This window comes from Bombina bombina, chromosome 7, assembly GCF_027579735.1.
Source record: "Bombina bombina isolate aBomBom1 chromosome 7, aBomBom1.pri, whole genome shotgun sequence".
NCBI classification, from domain to species: Eukaryota; Metazoa; Chordata; class Amphibia; order Anura; family Bombinatoridae; genus Bombina; species Bombina bombina.
The window spans coordinates 544,832,307-544,846,261 of record NC_069505.1 but is presented as its reverse complement, the minus strand read 5'-3'; the positions used below and the strand labels follow the sequence as shown (position 1 = coordinate 544,846,261).

The 13,955-nt window shown below is 37.3% G+C and overlaps 1 protein-coding gene across 1 annotated transcript; it reads left to right on the top strand.

The window, feature by feature from the left end:
- Positions 1 to 12,205: 12,205 nt before the first annotated feature.
- Positions 12,206 to 12,943, top strand: LOC128636527 (olfactory receptor 6-like). The gene has a single exon (XM_053689525.1). It carries the CDS (start codon positions 12,206 to 12,208, stop codon positions 12,941 to 12,943), a length of 738 nt encoding a protein of 245 aa, XP_053545500.1.
- The last annotated feature ends 1,012 nt before the right edge of the window (positions 12,944 to 13,955 follow it).

The following is a 13,955-nucleotide window of genomic DNA, read 5'->3' as shown; positions in this document are numbered from 1 at the left end:
TATTTGTTTGATGATTCAGATAGAGCATGCAATTTTAAACAACTTTCTAATTTACCTCTATGACCAATTTTTCTTTGTTCTCTTGGAATCTTTTGTTGAAATACAGGGACGTATGTTTAGGAGCCGGCCCATTTCTGGAGCACTATATGACTGAAGGTTTGCAAGAATGTTATCCATTTGCAAGAGCACTATATGGCAGCACTATTTCCTGCTATGTAGAGCTTCAGATGCCTACCTAGGTATCTCTTCAACACAGAATATCATAGGAACGAAGCAAATTTGATAAAATAGAAGTAAATTGGAAACTTTTTTTTAAATGGTTTGTTCTGTCTGAATCACAAAAGAAAATGTTTGGGTGCATTATATCGTTAACATAATAGACATAAAGGGGCACTCTGAAAAACTCATATCGGTTATCGCTCGAGTGCTAAGCCAAACGTGAACTTAACCTCTGCTCAATTAGTGGGGCTCAACACTTAGATAAAAGCTATGATGTTGAATTGAAATGTAACTCTAAAACACTGCATACATACATACACATCTATAAATACATACACACATATATATACATACATACATACACATCTATAAATACATACACACATATATATACATACATACACATCTATAAATACATACACACATATATACATACATACATACACATCTATAAATACATACACACATATATACATACATACATACACATCTATAAATACATACACACATATATACATACATACATACACATCTATAAATACATACACACATATATACATACATACATACACATCTATAAATACATACACACATATATACATACATACATACACATCTATAAATACATACACACATATATATATATACATACATACACATCTATAAATACATACATATACAGGGAGTGCAGAATTATTAGGCAAGTTGTATTTTTGAGGATTAATTTTATTATTGAACAACAACCATGTTCTCAATGAACCCAAAAAACTCATTAATATCAAAGCTGAATAGTTTTGGAAGTAGTTTTTAGTTTGTTTTTAGTTATAGCTATTTTAGGGGGATATCTGTGTGTGCAGGTGACTATTACTGTGCATAATTATTAGGCAACTTAACAAAAAACAAATATATACCCATTTCAATTATTTATTTTTACCAGTGAAACCAATATAACATCTCAACATTCACAAATATACATTTCTGACATTCAAAAACAAAACAAAAACAAATCAGTGACCAATATAGCCACCTTTCTTTGCAAGGACACTCAAAAGCCTGCCATCCATGGATTCTGTCAGTGTTTTCATCTGTTCACCATCAACATTGCGTGAAACAGCAACCACAGCCTCCCAGACACTGTTCAGAGAGGTGTACTGTTTTCCCTCCTTGTAAATCTCACATTTGATGATGGACCACAGGTTCTCAATGGGGTTCAGATCACGTGAACAAGGAGGCCATGTCATTAGATTTTCTTCTTTTATACCCTTTCTTGCCAGCCACGCTGTGGAGTACTTGGACGCGTGTGATGGAGCATTGTCCTGCATGCAAATCATGTCTTGAAGGATGCAGACTTCTTCCTGTACCACTGCTTGAAGAAGGTGTCTTCCACAAACTGGCAGTAGGACTGGGAGTTGAGCTTGACTCCATCCTCAACCCGAAAAGGCCCCACAAGCTCATCTTTGATGATACCAGCCCAAACCAGTACTCCACCTCCACCTTGCTGGCGTCTGAGTCGGACTGGAGCTCTCTGCCCTTTACCAATCCAGCCACGGGCCCATCCATCTGGCCCATCAAGACTCACTCTCATTTCATCAGTCCATAAAACCTTAGAAAAATCAGTCTTGAAATATTTCTTGGCCCAGTCTTGACATTTCAGCTTGTGTGTCTTGTTCAGTGGTGGTCGTCTTTCAGCCTTTCTTACCTTGGCCATGTCTCTGAGTATTGCACACCTTGTGCTTTTGGGCACTCCAGTGATGTTGCAGCTCTGAAATATGGCCAAACTGGTGGCAAGTGGCATCTTGGCAGCTGCACGCTTGACTTTTCTCAGTTCATGGGCAGTTATTTTGCACCTTGGTTTTTCCACACGCTTCTTGCGACCCTGTTGACTATTTTGAATGAAACGCTTGATTGTTCGATGATCACGCTTCAGAAGCTTTGCAATTTTAAGAGTGCTGCATCCCTCTGCAAGATATCTCACTATTTTTGACTTTTCTGAGCCTGTCAAGTCCTTCTTTTGACCCATTTTGCCAAAGGAAAGGAAGTTGCCTAATAATTATGCACACCTGATATAGGGTGTTGATGTCATTAGACCACACCCCTTCTCATTACAGAGATGCACATCACCTAATATGCTTAATTGGTAGTAGGCTTTAAAGCCTATACAGCTTGGAGTAAGACAACATGCATAAAGAGGATGATGTGGTCAAAATACTCATTTGCCTAATAATTCTGCACTGCCTGTATATATATATATATATACATACATACACATCTATAAATACATACACATATATATATATATACATACATACATACACATCTATAAATACATACACACACACATATATATATATATATATATATACATACACATCTATAAATACATACACACACATATATATATATATATACATACACACATATATATATAATGTATATATATATACATACATACACATCTATAAATACATACACATATATATACTGTACATACATACATACATATCTATAAATACATACACATATATATACATACATACATACACATCTATAAATACATACACACATGTATATATATATACATACATAAATACACATCTATAAATACATACACATATATACATACATACATAAACATCTATAAATACATACACATATATACTGTATACATACATACACATCAATAAATACATACACATATATATACTGTACATATATACATACACATCTATAAATACACACATATACAGTATATGCATACATACACATCTATAAATACATACACATATATATATATACATACAGTACATACACATCTATAAATACATACACACACATATATATATATATATATACATAAATACACATCTATAAATGCATACACATATATATACATACATACACATCAATAAATACATACACATATATATACATACATACATGCATACACATCTATAAATACATACACATATATATATACATACATAAATACACATCTATAAATACATACACATATATATGTATATATACAGTACATACATACATACACATCTATAAATACATACACATATACAGTATATATACATACATACACATCAATAAATACATACACATATATATACATACATACATACACATCTATAAATACATACACACATATATATACATACATACACATCTATAAATACATACACATATATATACATACTTCTAATATCACAAAAAAGTGTTGTTAAAATAGGTCCTCTTTACCTGTAAAGCAACTTTATATCCACAACATATCAATCCTATAGAAAATTATAGAAAAGAGAAAAAAACAACTGTGCTACAAACTTTTGTAGCTTAATTTGTGTAGTGCCTGACTGAAACTGTTTCTTCAAGCAAATGACATATATTTAAAAAAAGAAAGATTTAATACATAAAATTTCAAAACATACATAAAAACACTCCATGTAATAAAAAGTTATAAAACAGTCACTCAAAAGTCCATAGGTCATAAACAAATCAAGAGTGTACTACGATGCAGATGGAAATTCTTCAATGCAATTCCGATCCCCTGAAATCGAAGCCCTTATCTCCCCTTCGACTGCACAAGCGAACCTGCAGTCAGGATTTATCAAGCGATGTCAACAGATTGACAGTAGTACCGGCCCGCAAGTAATTGGCTGTGCGTTAGCAGGGTCGAGGTTGCAAACCAGCGCACAGAGGTACTCGTAAATGGTAAAGGCCCAGGCAGACAGGGGCAAATAGGTACTCCCCTGTCCGCCCTTGGATGATAACTCAAGCGTTTTGTCATCAGTTTGACCCCCCAGGCTTCTGCAGTGTATAGCTAATCCGCGATTAATAGAAAAAACACTAAGGGAGCGTTCTACTTGCTGAGCATTGCGGGATCCATGTTCTAATCTAATCTAATTACCAGAGGAGGTATCCTTTTTTGGAGTTTGCTACCAGAAGGACGACGGTGTAAGCAAAAAAAGCGCAAAATCCCTGTGGCTACTATGATATACTGGTGACAATACAAAATATAAAAGGGAAGACATCTATTCCGATGGAGATACACCTGCAGGGCAAAAGTCACATTCAAATCAACACTGCGGTCACTTAGTGAGTATAACAAACTCCAGAGTATTTAGATACCGAGGAATCCAACAATCAAAAGGAGCAGTTAAAAATGCCAGGTTCATAGGTGCAAAAACAAGCTCCAGCAATTATATCCACATGAGGAACTAAGCAGTCCCTGCACATCGATAAATGCCGACAGCATTCGCTCTCTGCATTTATCATTGCACCAGCAGTTCTTGTGTACTGCTGGTGCAATGCCGCCCCCTGCAGATTCGCGGCCAATCGGCCGCTATCAGGGGGTGTCAATCAACCCGATCGTATTCGATCGGGTTGATTTGTGGCAATTTCTGTCTTTAGACCGCTGCTTCATAACTGGTGTTTCTGGCAAGCCTACACGGGGCATCAAGCTTGATAAATATGCCCCTTAGTATACAGACACGGGCCTATTTATTATGTGTCTGTCCGACATGATCTAATCAGCGGATCATGTCCGACAGACATCGCTGAATGCGGAGAGCATTGCACAAGCAGCTCTTGTGAACTGCTGGTGCAACGCCGCCCCCTGCAGATTTGCGGCCGCTAGCAGGGGGGTGTCAATCTACCCGATTGTATTCGATCAGGTTGAATTGCGGCGATGTCTGTCCGCCTCCTCAGAGCAGACGGACAGGTTATGGAGCAGCGGTCTTTAGAAACACGGGGCTTCAAGCTCCATACGGACCTTGATAGATAGGCCCCACAGTCTCTTACTAATCCGACGTATGACAAGCCGCTAAAGTATTACCATATGGGCTAGATTACAAGTAAGGCACAAACGTTTGTTGTTTTTTTTGTTTGTTTTTAAGATACTTACATATACATGTCTAAAGATGGATATGTATATATATATGTGTGTGTGTTTATATATGTGAACATATGTATTTATATGTGCATATATGTATTTACAGACATATATACACATATAAACAACTAAATATATTTGTACACATATATACACATATATATAAGTGCATTGAAACCCTTTGCAATTAAGTAGATGAAAACATGAAAAACAATATTTATAGAAGAAAAAGGAACCAACGGCACTTCTGGTCTGTATATATATATATTTTTATAATTATTAACCTTCTATTTCCCACTAAGTCAACAAGGGAATAGTTCCCTGGATTAGAATGTATGGGATAGAGTAGGTGCTATGTAGTAATGAACTAACAGGATTGACCCAGAAGAGGAAAGAGCTCTGTCATGGAAAAGACTACATATATAGCACTCAAGGGGTTAATGTAATGTGAGTTGTCATATATAAATAGCAATTTACTAATTGTAAATAATGTATTGCTATTTATACATGACAACTCACATTACATTAACCCCTTGAGTGCTATATATGTAGTCTTTTCCATGACAGAGCTCTTTCCTCTTCTGGGTCAATCATGAAAAACAATATTTCTGCAATATTAATTTTGAATAAAGTGTTATACTGTATATTTATTGTAAATATTTCACATTCCAATGTTCTGCACATAGCAGAATATGCTCTATGTATTTTTAAAGAGATAATCCTATATGTTAAAAAATATATATATATATATATATATATATATATATATATATATATATATACCTATATATAATCATCTATATATAGGTATAGATTTATATTGTACCAAAAAAATCATATATAGATATATATATATATATTTATTTAAGATTAAACAGAACATATTCTGCTTTGTGCAGAATATTGGAATGTGAATTATTCATATTTTCATGTCGGGTTTAGTGCATATGAGAATATGTGATCAGGTTAGCGCTCAAGTTTTTTTCTACTTTTTTCTCTCCATTGACTTCTATGGGGGAATAGGTTATAATTTGCACGGCAGTCTAATTGCGCTAGAAGTAAGCTTTTTGCGCGTCTAGGCTAATTAGCATTCTAGCGGAAGCGCAAATTACATCTCCACTTGTAATTTAGCCCTATGTGTATATTTGAGGTTGTAAATTTCTTGTTATATTTGGTAAATACATTATTTAAAATGTAATAAAAGAAAGATTGATGAGGACAAAGAGTAAGAAAGAGGAAGAGAAATTAAAATTATAATATAGTCTAGCCATATGTAAGAGTGTAATAACAAAGGAAAGGGTATGGAAAAAGAAAAAAAAACGGAGGCATTGATTCCATTTTTTTATGTTAAAAACTGATATTTTTATCTGAATGTTGTTTGAGAATTGCTGTCTATTAAAAATAGATAATTACATAGGGTTATGTTATGTTATGTTTACTTGTACTTACAGATTACAATACGTAATGTATTTCAATAGAGTCAATATAACAGAAATTGAGATAACTGATTATAGATTATTATTATTATTATCAGGTATTTGTAGAGTGCCAACAGATTCCGCAGCGCTATGAACATAGGTGGTATGCAAAATAACATTTACAGGCATCAAATGGGTAGAGGGCACTGCCAAGAGTTGCACTGTTGTAGTTGGTTCTTATGAAGGTGAACTAAAAACAGCTGGGGTCAGAGGCGTATATGCTAAGGTGTTCAAGGGGATAGCAGTGGAGAACGGAAGGTTAGTGTAGGTTGTATGCTTCCCTGAATAGTAGAGTCTTCAGGGAGTACGTGAAGCTTTCAAAACTAGGGGAGAGTCTTGTGGAGCGAGGCAGAGAGTTCCATAAGAAGGGAGCCAGTCTGGAGAAGTCCTGTAAACAGGAATGTGAGGAGGTAACAAGAGAGGAAATGAGGAGGAGAGGAGGAGATCATGAACGGAGTGAAGGGGACAGGAGGGAGAGTATCTGGAGACAAGTGCTGAGATGTAGGGGGGAGCAGTACAGTTAAGGACTTTGTGTGTCAGAGTGAGAATTTTGTGTTTAATCCTGGAGGAAAGAGGAAGTCAGTGAAGGGATTGGTAGAGAGGTGCAGCAGATGAAGAGCGGCGTGTAAGGAAGATGAGCCTGGCAGAGGCATTTGTTATGGATTGTAAAGGAGCTAGGCGGCAGCTAGGGAGACCAGAGAGGATAGAGTTGCAGTAGTCGAGGCGGGAAAGGATGAGAGAGAGGGTTAAAATTTTAGTTGTGTCTTGCGTAAGGAAATGTCTAATTTTAGAGATGTTTTTAAGGTGGAAGCGGCAGGCTTTAGCCAAGGACAGAATGTGAGGAGTGAAAGAAAGATCTAAGTCAAGTGTGACCCCAAGACATCGGGCATGTGGGGTTGGGGTAATGATGGGAGTTAACAACAGGTACAGAGAAATGGGAGGTGGAGATTATGGAAGAAGGGTGGAAAATAAGGAGCTCAGTTTTGGAGAGATTTAGCTTGAGGTAGTAAGAGGAAATTCAAGATGAGATATTAGAGTGACAATTAGTGACACAGGTTAGCAAGGAATAAGATAGTTCTGATGCAGAGAAGTAGATTTGGGTGTTGTTGGCATACAAATGATAATGAAACCTGTGGGACATTATTAAGGAAGCTAATGGTGATATGTAGATTGAGAATAGAAGGGACTGAGGACAGGGCCTTGTGGTACCCCAACAGAAAGTGGTAATGGGGCAGAGGATACTACAGAGAAGGCTACACTAAAGATATGGTCAGACAGATAGGAAGAGAACCACGAGATGCTGTGTCGCAGATGCCAAAGGATTGGATGGTTTAAGCAAAAGAGGGTGATCGACAGTATCAAAGGCTGCAGAGAGATCAAGGAGGATAAGCAGAGAGAAGTGGCCTTTAGATTTTGCTGTAAGTAGATTGTTGGTTACCTTAACAATTGCTGTCTCTGTGGATTGAAGTGGGCAAAATCCAGATTGCAGTGGGTCAAGGAGAGATTTCAATGTAAGGAAATGGGATAGACGTGCATATACTAGCTTTTCAAGAAGCTTTGAGGCAAGAGGAAGTAGGGAAATAGGGTGGTAGTTGAATGGGGAGGTTGGATCGAGTTTTTTGAGGATAGGTGTGACCAGTGCATGTTTAAGAGATTAGGCAAATATACCAGTGCTGAGGGAGAGATTGAAAATGTGTGTGAGTATAGGGGTAAATGTAGAAGAGAGGAAGGGGAGTAGCTGTGAGGGGATGGGGTCGAGGGTACAGGTAGTGAGGTGAGAGGAAAGTGTAAGGGCAGAAACTTCTTTCTCTGTAACAGGGGCAAAAGAGCTCAATGTATGGCTATGTCGGTTTTGGATGATTATAATCTTTTGAGGGGATGGGAGACCGGTAGAATGTTGAGAGCTGATTTAATTTTTGATGGAGTCAATTTTGTTGTTGAAGTAGCTGGCAAAATCTTGAGCTAAGAGAGAAGTTGTAGCAGGAGTTGGGGGGTGGGCGGAGAAGAGTATTGAATGTGGTGAACAGACGTTTTGGGTTTGAAGAAAGAGTAGAGATAAGAGTAGAGAAGTAATGTTGCTTATATAGATTAAGGGCAGAATAGTAAGAGTTCAAGATGAACTTATAGTGAAGAAAGTGAACTGAACTCCGAGATTTCCTCCATTGTCGCTCAGCAGTATGGGAACATCTGCATAGGTACTGTGTCAGAGGACTATGCCAGGGCTGAGGATGAGTGTATGATTTCCAAGCTATGGTAGGTTGGGCCAGATTGTCAAGGGCTGATGTTTGGGTGAAGTTATAGTGGCAGATAGATTTATCAGGGCAGGAAAAGGAGGGAATGGAAGAGAGGAGAGGTTCGAGAGAGCTAGCGAGCTGTTGCTGATCTAATGACTTGATTCTTCAGTGAAGTTTGGTGTAAGGGGTAGAAGGTGGGAGAGATGTAGGGAGGGAAGTGATGTTACAAGTGAGGAGGTGATGAACAGAAAGAGGAAAAGGGTAGTTTGTGAGGTTTGAGATAGTTCATCGATAGCTGAAAATTTGATCAAGGGAGTGACCACCTTTGTGAGTGAAAGAGTCAGTCCATTGTGAGAAGCCGAAAGAGGAAGTGAGTTGCAGAAGTTGTTTTGCAGAGGAGGCAGTGGGATTATCAACAGGGAGGTTTAAGTCACAGAGAATGAGGGCAGAGGTATCTGAGGAAAGGAAATAAGGTAGCCAGGCGGTAAAGTGATCTAGAAATAGAGTTGATGAGCCAGGAAAGCGGTGTATGACTGCAACACATATAGAGAGGGGAAATAATAAGAAAATCATGTGTGTTTCAAATGAAGAAAATGTGAGGGAAGAGAAGAGCTGTATTTGTTTAAAGGTACAACGAGAGGAAAGTAAAATACTAACACCACCTCCGTGTCTATTATCAGACCTAGGAGTGTGGCTGAAGTGGAGACCCCCATGTGACAGTGCAGCAGAGGAAGCTGTGTCTGAAGGAGAGAACCAGGTTTCTGTGAGAGTCAGAAGATTGAGTGAGTGGGAGGTAAAGATGTCATGGATAGAAGGGAGAGTTCCATAGTGCACAAGTGAAGGGGGTGGTGGCTTTAGATGCAAGAGGAATTAGATTAAGGTTACCAGAGTTTTGTTTTTGAAGTCTATTGAAGGGCACACATGGGTGTACAGGGAAAGGAAGTTGTGGGGGACCAGGATTAGCTGAGATGTCACCAGCAGCTAGTATGAGCTAGTATGAGCAAGAGGGAGGGAGAGTGACGAGATGAGATGCAGATTTGCAGTAATGTTTTTGGGATGAGGTGCAAAGGGGAGATAGGGTCTTTAGGAATGTGTGAAGTTCATGAATACAAAAGTAGGGTGAGGTTAAGAGTGATATGGTTATGAACAGTTCAGGTGGTGAGGGGGAAGGATTAATTGAATAAAGTAATTTGTTATAGAGAAAAAAGGTAGCAAAATAGTCAAACAGTGGATAAAACTCAGTATTACAACAGAACTTGCCTTATACCTTGTCCAATCCTTGTTCCATTCTTGAATAATTCTTTGTGCCACACTTATAAATGTTCACATAAGAGATGTGAACAGATGATCTTACAATGCTGCAATCTAAATCTGCAATGCTAGCCCCTGCAATGCTTCCCCATGGCAGTGTTAAATTTATAGGCCACAGCATTCAGCTGATTGCAATAAATTAGTTAATGACATGATCAAAGACAGTCAAAAGGCCAATTGGGAAAATTGGATTCAGGGTGAGATAAGTTAAAAAACAGACAACAGAATTTGGAGGAGGCTGGGGTTATACCATTAGTGAACTTATAAATTTAGCTAAACAAAAGATATCAGCAAAGAAAATGCATAACATCACAGACTACAGGCGCATACCAAAAGAGAGACTTAGAAAGAATACAGTTGCCACACAAAACAGGGTATTTGGCAGGAGTTGAATGCAGGACCCAATTCACATACCAAAATGAGAGACTTAGGGGTAGATTTATCATACCCCGGACGGACATGATTCGCTATAGCGAATCATGTCTACCCTGCATCGCTAAATGCCGACAGCATACACTGTCAGCATTTAACATTGCACAAGCAGTTCTAGTGAACTGCTTGTGCAATGCCACCCCTGCAAATTTGCGGGCAATCGGCCACTAGCAGGGGGTGTCAATCAACCCGATCATATACGATCAGGCAGATTGCTGTTCACTCCCTCAGTGCTGGCAGGCGAGTTAAGGAGCAGCGGTCTTAAGACCGCTGATTCTTAACTCCTGTTTCTGGTGAGCCTTAAGGCTTGCATGAAAACAGCAGCATTAGAGGCCAATCAGCCCCATAGAAAGAATACAGTTGCCACACAAAACAGGGGATTTGGCAGGAGTTGCATGCAGGACCCAATTCACATACCAAAAGAGAGACATAGAAAGAAAACAGTTGCCACACAAAACAGGGAATTTGGCAGGGGTTGAATGCAGGACCTAATTCACATACCAAAAGAGAGACTTAGAAAGAATACAATTGCCACACAAAACAGGGAATTTGGCAGTAGTTGAATGCAGGACCCAATTCACATAGCAAAAGAGAGACTTAGAAAGAATACAGTTGCCACACAAAACAGCGAATTTGGCAGGAGTTGAATGCAGGAGTCCAATTCACATACCAAAAGAGAGAGAGATGATAAATAGATAGATAGATAGATAGATAGATAGTTAAATAAGGATAGTGATAGCAGATAGATAGATAGTGATAGATGATAGATAGAGAGATAGATAGATAAATAGATGATGATAGATAGATAGATATATATATAGATGATAGATAGATAGATAGATAGATAGATAGATAGATAGATAGATAGTTAAATAAGGATAGTGATAGCAGATAGATAGATAGTGATAGATGATAGATAGAGAGATAGATAGATAAATAGATGATGATAGATAGATATATATATAGATGATAGATAGATGATAGATAGATAGATAGATAGATAGATAGATAGATAGATAGATAGATAGATAGATAGATAGATAGATAAGGACACACAAACAAAAAGGGTAATAAATATCATAAAGATACCTAAAAACATACTGAAACTGATGATAAAAATATTTCATGATAGGAGAGAAAACAAAGTCTGTAAAGAAATTGGCCTATTTAAATTGTGTGAAACACAGTACAGGGAATTAATCTGATGCAGATTGAGGGGAAAATGGGTTTACAAAAAGAAAATATTGAGAGATAAGGAGTGAGAGAATCAAGAACCCAATAAGTAAACTTTAAATGAATTAACAGGGACAATGAAGCTTAATTTATTTTCTCAGTTATATCATTATGTGTCTAATGTTTAGAATCTCATAAAATATTATATTAGTTATTTAAACATTGTAATCTTGAAATCCACAGACAAGACTTGAGATAAGATACCCCAAAATCAGACCACAGTGACATATTTTATCATTAAAGGGATTTCCGACCTCCCAGAGCTACAGATGCCAATCTTCATCTTTTTTCTGCTTATTTATTTAACCGCAGTTGGTGGCAACATCTCAATACTTTTACTTGTCTGCTCGGAACCTAAGCTACAAATTCCCATGTATTTCTTCCTTTGTAATTTGTCCATGATGGATCTCTTTTCTACAACCATTACGCAACAAAAGGTGCTTATTGCCTATATATTGGGAGATAACACTATTCCCTTTATGGGTTGCATGGCACAAATGTATATATTTCTGACTATAACCTGTGATGAGTTTTTGATACTAACGGCAATGAGTTATGATCGATATGTAGCCATCTGTAACCCTTTACATTACCCAATGGTCATGAACCGTAGAGTCTGTCTTCTGTTGGCCACTGTCTGCTGGATGTTGGGATTTTTAGATGCATCACCTTATCTTTGGTTACTATCAAACTTTTCTTGCTATAGGTCCAATGAAATTAATCACTACTTCTGTGATATTGTTCCTCTTATGAAACTTACTTGTAATGATACCTCTATACTGGAAGTTTATACAGTGATAGCTGGATTTACAGTGATTGGCTTAATTCCTTCTTTACTTACTGTCACCTCTTACGGTTTTATTATAAACACTGTTTTGAGAATTCGTACTAACGCAGGAAGACGTAAAGCCTTTTACACATGTTACTCACACCTCACTGTTGTTATACTTCTTTATACATCACTTTTCTCCCAATATACAAAACCAACTTCTGAGGACAACTCAAATACTAAAAAACTATTATCTCTCTTTAATACAGCTGCAGTGCCTGTGTTAAATCCTTTAATTTACAGCTTAAAAAACAAGGATGTCAAGTCAGCAGTGAGACGGCGGCTGCAGTGTTTTAAAGCTATATTTTGAATGGGTTCAATTTTATCTTAAATATGTTCTTCGTCCGATAATATCTCCTCTATCACTTAGTTGTACTAAATTCACTCTATCCTCATGGGAATACAATAGGACACATGGATGTATAGCGCTATGAGTATAGCTCTCAATTTTAGAATGACTTTGTACACAGTTATAAATACAAAATTGTCATTATTGTCATAGTTATGACTCTTCAATTTTATAAAATGTTTTTCTTGATTTCATGCTTGTAGAAAATTAGTGGGCATTTTTCACCCCCACCCCCTCTTCAAAAACAAACAATCATTAAAAGAGATGAACCAGAACTATACCTGTATACATTGGGTCATATTTAAGAAGGTGTGGGAGGACAAGATTTCTGGGCAGGGAACCTGTCCACCCATATTCAATGCCCTTGATGCAGCATCAGCAGGCAGAATTTAAAAATGATCAAGAGCTCTCTTCTGCAATACCGCCTCCTTGCTTTCATGAGCCAATAGCATATGAGCAGGGGTTGCCAATCACACCATTTGGATCATTTCAGGATGATTTTAATCTGACATCTTTGAAGTGGAGGAGAGATTAGAAAGCAGCAGTTTTATAACCACTACTTCTTAATGTGTTTAAAGGCATGAATGAGCCTGCACAACAAGGGCTTTTCATCTGCATTTGCAGGTTCATAAAAGAAGCCCATAGTAAACACAACACAAAATATCCGGTCTGTTTGGAAATTACACAAAAGACAATATTCATTTATAATGTAGAATTTGATATTACATACAATTGTGATAATGTTATAATCAATACTGTACCAATGCACTACCGAACTTAAAATGGCTGATAACCTGTAGGTAGAATGAGTTACATGTACAATATGATTTATATAATATACCCATGTATGGAATATGACTAATATATACTGAAAATGAGGAATATATTATAAACAGGTCACGGATGAAGGCATGAGCCGAAATGCGTCAGACCCAATTTTTCTGCATGTAGTTTTTATGTCTATTGTTTTCAT

Excerpts from the sequence above, each read along its gene's own strand:
- LOC128636527 (XM_053689525.1), top strand. The coding sequence starts at position 12,206 with ATGGATCTCTTTTCTACAACCATTACGCAACAAAAGGTGCTTATTGCC.